At 31.0% G+C, this 11,540-nt stretch overlaps 1 protein-coding gene across 1 annotated transcript; it reads right to left on the reverse strand.

Annotated features, from left to right (window-relative positions):
• Positions 1 to 489: 489 nt before the first annotated feature.
• LOC108335580 (E3 ubiquitin-protein ligase AIRP1) lies at positions 490 to 1,303 on the reverse strand. The gene has a single exon (XM_017571614.1). It carries the CDS (start codon positions 1,159 to 1,161, stop codon positions 499 to 501), a length of 663 nt encoding a protein of 220 aa, XP_017427103.1. The 5' UTR covers positions 1,162 to 1,303; the 3' UTR covers positions 490 to 498.
• Positions 1,304 to 11,540: the final 10,237 nt, after the last annotated feature.

The following is an 11,540-nucleotide window of genomic DNA, read 5'->3' on the forward strand; positions in this document are numbered from 1 at the left end:
ATATATCAAAGTAATTTAATTGAGATCCATTTAAAAAGCCATTACTATATATAATGAAAATATTTTATAAAAAAACTTTATTTTGTAACTAATTCAAACAGTAATTATGTTTGAATTATTAACCGATAAACATAAGTGAAAAGATAAATCACTGGAAGTAAATGATATCCTTGATTAAAAAAACACCAGCTTGATTAGATCTTTCTTTTTTCTGCTTAAATATAACCTGTAAGTAACACTACTGCAGATACACATTCAATAAAACAACCAAAAACATTGTAGTTTGTTAACAAAGACATCCACCAAACAAATAATCCATCATAGTATTTATGAATAGTCAAAAACACCTTTACATGAATGTTACTCTTCAAACTAGAAAATTTCATTACACTAATTTATTTCTCACTAACGCATAAAATTTAAATAAAATCTTCTATATTTTAAATTATTGGAATAGTATACTAAAGAAAAAAAACCCTAATCGTGAAACTTTTGTTGCTAGTCTTTTAGGGTTCGCAGAGGTTGGCGACACATGGGACAGGTCTGATGGGTTTGTAGCCAGCGCGTAATACAGTTTTGATGAAAGAAGTGTCGACATGGAAGTGTGTAGCATTCAACATTGAGATCAAATTCATCCAAGCATATGCAACAACACTCAGTCTGTAACATCGTATATTTCTTCAACAACGTGTCAACGAGTTTTTCGACTGCTGGAACCATTCTTAAAAGATATTGTGTTGTTGCATGAAGGCTGTTTTCAGTAACATTGATTACAATCCAGAGAGGAATTTCTGGGGGTTGAGATTCTGAAGAAGTAGCGGCATGATCATCAATGTGAAAGATTCTTCGAATTTCATCAGCACCCATGTTTACCAGTGTTTCAATAATGTCAGTGTCGAAGAGTCTAAGCGATGAGGGTGGCGATAACGGTGATGACAGTGATAACAGTGGCGAAAACAGTGTCCGCAAGAAATCTGGACCCTCTTGGAACAAGGTTTGGCTCGGTATAAGAGTAAAAGGAGGACCTTGTAGTTGAAGTGGAACTAATTGAGAAAAAACTCTCATGCTGAATCTGAAAATAGCTGCAGGCATGAGAGTAGTGAGGCCAGTGCCCATGATGGTTATGCTGTACAAACTTTGATTCATCCCAAACATTCTCATGCCGTAGAATGGTCCTGAATAATAGCATTAAAAACATATGAAATCTTAAATTATGAGATTATTGAAATCAATATATACTTCTGAAACTTACCTGTTTGTGATGGTGCTGACATGATTACGCTCATAATAAGTCCTTATACTTTCTGGCTGCAGAATTATATGATCTTTACTCTTCTAAGTATTCTTCTCACTATTCTCCTCAGTATCTAATGCTCTTTATATAGAGGGAAATTTATTTGTTTGTTGATTGGAGATTAAAGATAAAGGAAAGTTATTGTTTATCTTTTTTTTTATATCTTTTATCTTTTATTGGATAATGTAATATATCATTAGGATTTGATTTATTTGTTGTTGATTGGAAATTCAAAATAAAGGAAGATTGATGGTTTATTTCTATATTTTTTTATCTTTTTATTATTAAAATGCTATTTTTATAGTTTGATTTTATATCGTTTGTTTGGTACATATATTTTATTATAAGTTATTTAAAATATTAAAATTCTCTTAAATCAAATATACTGCTGATTTTTTTTTATGATTTTGAGTAATTTATTTTATAATCTTTTTAAATTTATTTGAATTCGATTTACTTTATATATTTGTGGTTATATAAAAGATAATGTATAATTTGTAGGGTGTAACGGTTAAAAGAAAATTTATATTAGCGTATGCTGTAAATATATTTGCGGTTATTTTTTTTATTATATTAGTAGTTTATATGTTTTTTTATATATTTTAAAATATACTTAAAGATAAATTAAGATACTTATATATTTATTTGTATTTTTTATTTTAAAATATAATTGAATATAAAATAAAAATAGAAAATGTTTACGCAAATTGTTACAAATGTATATATATATATATATATATATATATATATATATATATATATATATGTATAATATATATATGTATGTATGTATAGGTTTAATTAAGTTTGAATTTACGATAAATTTGAAATTTTAATTTCTTATAAATTTTAATGGTTCATTAAATAAAATTACATTTTTAATTGAATTTATATTATTTAATTTATTTTTTAATTAATGTAATTATGTGGCTCTTAAGAATGTTGTTCCCTGCACCACCACCAAATGCTCCATATATTACACCATACTCAATTTACCCTTGTTATAAAATGGATGTTAACATTCATTTTACTTTCAACGGATGTTGACATCCATGAACGAATCATTCGTTTACCTATTTTAATTTTTTTTTATATTTTAATTTATTGTTTTTATTTTAGATTTTATTTTAATAATATTTTTTATTTACATAATATATTATAAAAAATAAAATATTTAAAAACTTTATAAATTAATTAAAATATTAAAAAATTTAAATAATATTAAGATATTAATTTTAAATACAATAAATTAATAAACTAAAAACTCAAAAAAAAAAACCTTAACGGATGCCTACATCCGTTTAAGTAATTATATAAAAATTATTTAAATAATTAATTAAATAATAATACATAAATTAAATTAATAATAATTATTTTATTAAATAAAATAAAATTAATTTATATATAATTATGTAATAAATTTAAAGGAAATTAAATAATATTTATATAGTAATTTAAAATACAATAAATTAATAAACTTAAAACTAAATAAAAATAAAGAAAACTGACCACATTCGTTTAAGTAATTATATAAAAAATATTAAATAAATAATTAAATAATAATAAAAAAATTAAATTAATAATAATTATCTTATTAAATTAAATTAAATTATATATAATTACGTAATAAATAAATTTATTTTATTTAATTAAATAATAATTATTAATTTAATTAAATTATAAATTCTTTTAATTAATTATAATTAACGGATGTGTCACTAAGTTTTTCTTTTAAATTTTAGTTTATTTAAATAATATATTTTAATTAATTTATAAATTATTATAATATATTAGTAAATTAATTTTATTTTATTTTATTAAATAATTATTATTAATACAATAAATTAATTTACTAAAAACTAAAAAAAACTTAAAGTTTAAACGATGTAGATCAGTTAACGGATATGACATATTCATTGAAGAATTTTTTTCTTGTAACAGATGTCACATTTGTTGAAGAAAAGAAATATGTAGAAATTTTTAAAATATAAATGCTAGTTTTAGAATTTTCAAAACATTTGATGGTGTAGGAGTAACCCTCTCTTACCTTCTACTAATGTCACCAATAAAATTACAATATTAAAAATTTATGATTTTAATAATATTTTTTTATGTAATAAAATTATAGAATTATAATACAATTAAATATATGTATTTAGTCATATAAATACGAATTCGTTTTTCTCCAAAATTTTATTATATTTTTATTTTTAAATTTTAATAATCATTTTAATTCAATCAGATTTTTTTTCGAATTAAACACCTTTCATTTAATGTTTGAGTTGTTTATGTTTTTTAATATGTTTTTGTTTCAATATTAAATGAAAATGTATTTGACAGAAATAAATCAAATTTTAGAATTAAAAGATAAAAAAAAATTTAAAAAGTATTTTTTATAAAAACATGAATATCATGAATGAACGCATTATTATGTTATTAAATGTATTTTTTTTTCTATGCAACGTGTAAGATACAAAAAACAGAAGAAAAATAAAAATAAAAATTCGATGGAATAATAGGACGATGATATGACATCAAGTCTTTGTTTTCAGAAAGGTTGTATAACTCAATTGATTCATAAGAACATTATTTTTGGACTAGTGGTCATGTGATTAAGTCTTACCTAGTGTATAATGTGTTGGAAGTCCCACATCGACTAGAGATAAGGCCAAATTAAAGTATATAAGTGGGTGCAGACCTCACCTTACAAGCCGGTTTTGTGAGGATGAGTTAGGCCTCAAGTCCACTTCTAACATATAAGATGTTTTGGTTGTTTTAATTATACTATTATTCATCATGAGAAAAGTACTTATATGTTTATATGTTAGTGGTAATTGAATTTTGATGGTTGATGTGCTGCTATACGGGATGTACCGGTCGGATCCCACTGTTCAAGGTTACAGTGAATCACCTCGCAAGTAGGTTATAACATGTTATTAATATTGAGGCAAAGACATTTTTTCATTCTAATTATATTGAGATTTTTTTGAAAAATACATATGACTTGAGTGTCAAAATGTATATGAGACAACAATCGATTGATGTGGATTACAGAGAATTGAAAGATCAGATCATAGTTAAGTCAAAAAGGACAATAGACTCTCGAACCCTTTTAACTGAAACAATTGATATGGTTGTTTGATACTCAAAGAGAACGAGATTCAAACCTTGGTTAGTGTGTTATGTACCTGTGTTAACGTTGGGTAATGTTATATAGGAAAAACAAGTCCAAGTAGGTAAATTGGGTGTTTGGTTTCAGACATTATAATCTTAATCTTCTTGCAATTGAATGGTCGTGTTAACGGGTGAAAATTCGAGAGTTGAAATGCTTGATAAGATGGTTAATAGAAATATGCGTTGTTATAAGGTGTAGAAGTTTGGTTTAGAAATGGTTGTCTTTGTTGTTTGAGTTATTAAGTAGATAGACTTTTATTGATATTAAAAAAAGTGGTGGGTTAATCTTGATTTTCTCCCAAACGACAATCTTCGTTTTCCTCCTACCTTCATTTTCTCCTAAACGACAATCTTCATTTTGCTGCACCACAAGTTTCATTGTTGGTTGAGCTCGTTTGGCTTCATGTCGGTCTTCCTCTTCCTGGGCTGAGTGAGGTGTTCATCTTCATCTTCAATTTCAACCTTTCTGCTCGATCCGTGGATTTTTCCAGTTAAACCTTTCATCTCTTACCAAGGTATGCATAGAAAAAAGTTTCTCTTCTTTTTAATTTATTTTCCAATCGATTTCTACTCCCACCCTCTTTTTCCCTTTTTTCCCTACTATTCTCAAAATGGGGGAGAATGTTGCATTCTGTTATTCCATTTGGTGAAAGTAGTGTTTTAGTTCAGTTGGAGGGAGTCTTGACTGATTGAAAAGTGTGCTTGAGTTATATATATAACTTTTCTTCTAAAAAAATAGTTAGGAAGCAAAGCGTTGTCTGATGTTTAATTTGGAGATCTGACATTTTTGTGACATGGTTCTGATTGAAAAGTGTGCTTGATTTTTTATTTTTGTTGCCGAACTTTTTGATTTTTGTTTAATAATTACTACTTTGGGTACTATGAAGATAGCCTTCATAGTTATGTTATTGGATCTCTTTTAGCCAAAATTGTAGTTGTGCGAAATGCTTTAGAATAGATTGATGAATTATTCAATTTAGATTTCTCTCCCTATCTCTCTGGTTCCAAAATGTGTGCTGGCTTCGCGGTTATAGCTTTGCATGTTTTTCTCTCTAACAAATTGTTTGTTTCATCTAAGATATTTTAGTTAATATTTGTATAGAAGTGCCTTTAATCTTGGATCAGTGGGTCCTAAATTTGTAGAGGTTTTTATTTTTTATTTTTAATAGCCGAGTTGCATTTAAATTTTTGGTCAACGGAGCATGAATCATAGCATGAAAATAAGTAACCATGTATTTGCTACCGAGATAATCTCACTCTCCTATGAGAGAGTGTGTTAATGGTGAGGATGATGTTGTTCACGAGGTCAGAAACTCTATTGATCCCATTATCATAGGTTTTGTTTGGAAGTGAGAATTTTGGACCTTAGCTTTTCATTTCAGAATGCCAAATTTGGACCCTTGCTTTCCAGAATATTTACCACTCCTCACAATTTAGGATTACTTGTTCCCCTACTTTGCTTTGGAAGAAATATTGTGTAGCAGCTATAGAAATATTCTCAAAATAGGAAACATTACGACTGCTTTCAAAGTGTCACTCTTCTGTGTTCGTTTTTATAGCCCAACTTCTTCCTTCTGAAATTGGACCCAAACTCAAACACAACTTACCTTAGAAACTATCACATTCTGAAATCATTTTTCTCACTATAAATGTGACATTGTTTTCTTTTACTATTGCTTGCTTTTATTTTAGAAAAGTTCCAAACTTGACTGTGAAGTGTAATTTCACTTTAGTCAATATATAACACCATATTAGAAACTACAGATTTTTCCCTTTTAGAGTTCTTTTGTGTTTAATTGGAATCCACATTAGTTTTTAATTGAAACTTGAGAAAGACTTAACCTAGCACTGATCTAAATTAACATGATAAATCAAAATAAGTTCATATAAGTGGTTCATGCATGGTATGTGTGATTAAGGTGGTTAACCGTGAGCTTAACTGTAGACTTAGTTGGCAATTCATGGTGTATCTCTTTAGTGATCTTATGCTAGGCTTTTCAGACCCAATTTTTCATAACTTAAAGTAAAATAATGTGACATTCCAGAATACCTTGATCTTAAAGTAAATTTCCTTCCCTCCAAAGCATGCATAGATGGACTTTAGGCCAGATTTTACTATACGTTATAGCTTCAGTTATTGCTACTATTTTTGCACACCTCTTAAGTTTAAATATAAGTATACTGCTGCCAACTCAATATATGAACTAACTCAATATAGGATTCTCCCAAAGACGCATACTGTTGCTCACTAGTCAATTTTGTCTCAGGATACTCTGCTGTTATAACAACCAATGCTCATCCCACAGTCTTTCCCTTCCCCAATGACTTTTCTCTGTCATTTCTTTTCTTCTTGCACACATCAAACTTCTTTTCATTTTGTATTTTCTTCAAATCATGATAGTTTGTCTCTTTATACAAATGCAATGTTTTTAGTGTTGGCATCATTGATTACGTTGTATATAGGAAAAAAATTCAAACATATGAATCTACACACTAGTAAAAAATCGTATTTTTAACTTGCATATTATGCTTCGGTTCCAGTAAAACCGAAGCGTATCAAAACACGGTGACAGTTTCGTAATATTTAGAACACTATATGCCTCGATTATCAAACAACCAATGTCTAAAGGGAATACTGCCTCGGTTAGCAGGGTGAACCGAGGCATAAACCTCACAGATATTATATTAATTAAACCTTTCATCTGGTACGACAGTGGTAGCAGAGATATTGCCTCGGTTGGTAGGAAGGACCGAGGCATACAAGCCTTTACTGCCTCGAGGCAAGAAGGACCGAGGCATAAACGCCTTTCTTTAATGCGAAGGATGAAATTTTCCCCCAAATGTTCAACCAAGGAAAACCTAGTGAGACTGAGTGCCTTCTTTCTCGCGTCGTCCAGCCTCGTCCCCGACCACTCCACTGGCGGCATCATCTGCTCCGAGTGCGGCCTCGTCCCCGACCACTCCACCGACGACATCCTCTGCTCTGAGTGTGGCCTCGTCCCCGACCACTCCACTGGCGACATCGTTTGCTCCGAGTGCGACCTCGTCCCATACCACTCCACCGGCGACATCCTCTGGTCCGAGTGCGGCCTCATCCTCGAGTCCCACTCCATGGACGAGACCTCCGACGGGAGACAACGACCCCAACCGTCCTCGAGTCTAGATCCCCTCGCGACGATGACGGTCACGACACCCACATAGCCAGCATAGCCGCGAGATCGGTGGTTTTCGGTGCTAGTCTTTTTGCTCTGCCTGCCGTAACTGCTCCACCAAGCGACCCAAATCCGCATTCCTTCCCCGACATTCCAGAAGCTTTCTCTTTGTGTGATTATGCTTCTTAGGTTGGAGTATTATACAATTGTTAACTCACCCGATCCAGATTTTTATTTTTGTTTGATCTCAGTTTTGTTTTGTCATTTCTATTATTTTATTACAGATTAATAGAGAAATGATGACTTTGATAGAATCATGGGGAAGAAGCCTGAAGATGAAAACCCTGAGGAGTCAAATGAAAATTACGAAAATGATGAAAGTATGGCTGATGCAGCCGAGGTTTCAAAACCTTCTTGTTTCGGTAACATTTGTCCGAGGGTCGGTCGTCTTTCCTTGCTGTGCTCCGATCGGCCAACTCTTCAAGTAATCCTTCCCGATTGGTGGTTGACCTGCAGAAGACACTTTGACGCTCAAGTCAGATATGTTTCATAAAGAGGTGTATATTTTATTAGGATAGAAGAAGATGATTGTACCTGACATCAGTTGTATTATTTATAGAGTTTGTGGCAGTCAAGTCCATTGATTAGTAATCACTGCAATATAATTTTAGGGAATCAAACCCAATAACCAATAATTAATACCGTATATTTGTAGAGCGTAAGATAATCTGACCTATGAATATTTGATAATTACTCATAAATGACCATTAATTCCGATCAGGTGTTAGCGGTGGCATCAATGGCTGCCATGGTGATGGTAAGTCTCACCCAGAAGAGTTGTGTTTTGTATTTTGTATCCGAACGGTGCGATCGTTTGACAAGGTTACCGCTATGCACAACCCCAACGGAGCGGAATCTGCCATCAGTGATGAAAGGTTAGGTGCTTGAGTATGGACTGTCCGACGATAGAGTAGCGGACGTGGCCGATGGTGAGGTCGCCGTTGATGCTTACAATGCCGCACTCCTGGTGAATTTTCTCATTACCTTACGCTTCCTCGAGAGACGTTTGTTGGATACGGCGGTCCTATAAAAACCATTAATGCTTGGCCAGTGCAATTAATTCACTGAAGGGACTTTCCAAATGGCGAGTCAGTAAAATGATGATACATGCTTACATGAAAGTAAGTAAGAAATTTCCATATTTTTCTGAAAGTTCTATTTCTTCAAAATATTATATATTATTATCTTCAGAATTAATTGATAAATAAGAAAAGAGAACTTGTATAACCAAAACCATCCGAGACAGGTTGGTCGGCTAATTGCCGCAATTGTTGATTATGAAGAAATTATGGCATTTCTAATGGTATTGGATTATGAACCAAACTATGCTACAGGTTAATGCTTGAAACCAAAAATTGTCATATCTCAATAAATGCTTGAAAGAGGAAATAGTTCTTTTCTTTATCATTATGAACTTTCCTGAAAGTTTCTTAATTAAAAAGGCATATATTTAGAAGTTATTTTTATAATCTTTTACTCTTGTTGTAAAACCTTTCATAGAAAATCACATATTGTCGTAAAACGAATTAAGAAATAAAATCAACCATGATATTTTTAATTAATCAACATGTTTAACCTCCGCACAGAAGCCACGTCATGGGACGAAAAACTATCTCTTTTCATTCAGGTCTTGTTTACTTGAATGAATTTGGAGGAGAGTAATTGAGGGGATTTGAAGATAAATTTTTTTGTTGTTTATTTGAGTGAATTTGGAGGTAAGTGAGAATGAATTTGGAAGTAAAGTTTGTGAGAATGAATTTGGAAGTAAAGTTTGTGAGAATTAGTGTAGGATTTGATTGACGTGACAGATTAAAAAAATTTACTTTCAAATCCACTTTCATTTACCTTCAAATTTACTCAAATAAACAACAAAAAAGTTTATCTTTTCAATATTCAATATTTTATAATATTCAATATTTTATAATATATTTTTATAATGAAAATCTTATTCATAGTTTGAGAAGAAAGTGCTTATCTTTTCAAGGGCTTCCCTGCAAAAGCTGAGGGGACCTCTGACACGTGTCTCGTTGGTGGAATTTGACAAGTGCTCATCGTATAACGAAATTTCCTGGTGTTGATCCGAAGTAACGATATCGAGACCGAGGACGCGTCTGGTTTCTCGTGGTTTCATGGGAATGTCGCTCGGTCCTACGGTGGGCGCCAAAATGTTTCGATAACATTTTTCCGAGGGTCGGTCGTCCTTCTTTGCTGTGCTCCGATCGACCAACTCTTCAAGTAATCCTTCCCGATTGGTGGTTGACCTGCAGACGACACTCTGACGCTCAAGTCAGATATGTTTCATAAAGAGGTCTATTTTTTATTAGGATAGAAGAAGATGATTGTACCTGACATTAGTTGTATTATTTATAGAGTTTGTGGCAGTCAAGTCCATTGATTAGTAATCAATGCAGTATAATTTTAGGGAATCAAACCCAATAATCAATAATTAATATCGTATATTTGTAGAGCGTAAGGTAATCTGACCTATTAATACCTGATAATTGCCCATGAATGACCATTAACTCCGATCGGTATATTTCATATAGTACACTTCTGATTCTGGTGATAAGGTCCTAGAGAAAATTAAGGACAATGATCTGAATTAGCAACATAAGCGAAGGAAGGAGTGAAGGACGAGACCTCAGTTCAACTTTAAAAAATAAAAAAAAATGCCTCGTTCAACTGTAAATTGAGGCATAAGACCCCCTTTGCTGCCTGGTAAAGAACCCTCTATTGCCTCGGTTGCATTTGAACCGAGGCAAAAGCATACACTTTTTTGCCTCATTTCAGACTCGAGGCAAAAAGTGATAGACTTTTTACCTCGCCTGTATATGCCTCGGTTGTAGAACTAGTGCAGATAGGTAAAAATAACCGTTGTCGTTTTTCTTTACTGTACTAGTGACAACATCGTCTCAATCAAAAGAAATATCAAGTTCAGATTCATTGGCTCATGTTTTAGGAAACCAAGAGCATTGTGGATGTGTTCGTGGTCTAGGTTTAGGTCCTTGTCTGTCTACAGTCTTTGGAGTCCATGCTCGTTCTCATAGTGGATCATTTTCATCTACTCCTTCTAATATTGAATTACAATCTCAAGTTAATGAACATTTAATAAATATTTACCTGGTTTCTTCCTTTTAAGATTAACATGGTATCATATTTCTCACTTTTTAAATAATTTTTTCTGTTATATGTATCTTCATTGACTTCTTCTAATGTTGAATTACAATCTTAGGTTAATGAATATTTAATAAATATTTACTTGGTTTGTTCATTTTATGATTAACATGTTAGGTATCATATTTCTCACTTTCTAAATAATTTTTTCTGTTATAGGTATATTCATTGACATCACAAGTCAATGAAATGAAGGCAATGATGACACTTTTGTTACAAAATCATCAAGGCCCATTGCCTTCACAGTTTACAGTATTTCAACGATCATCGGTAATAAATGTTAAATTTATTTGTATGATTTTTTTTAAAAAAATATATTATCTACTAACTATTATGTTATATTGTAGGTATTTAATCAAGGGAGTGTTCCAAACAATGAATGTAATGAAGAAGAAGAAAATTAGATATTGTTATTGAATATCTTTATGAGCCATATTTTTAGTATTGAACATTTGTATTGAATATATGTATTAAACATCTATATTGAACATATGAAATAATCATCTTTCCTTTTAATTTTTATGTATGAACAATTAGTTGTATGAATAATATTAGGTTGAACAATGTAGTTTATTTTATACAATATTATTCAATTTTAGTTCATATTAATTTATTGTTTGTTTTGTCAATAAAGTCATTTTTATCATAATCCAATTTTATTACAATCAAAAATGAAAAAAATGAAT

This window comes from Vigna angularis, chromosome 10 (assembly GCF_016808095.1).
Source record: "Vigna angularis cultivar LongXiaoDou No.4 chromosome 10, ASM1680809v1, whole genome shotgun sequence".
NCBI lineage: Eukaryota > Viridiplantae > Streptophyta > Magnoliopsida > Fabales > Fabaceae > Vigna > Vigna angularis.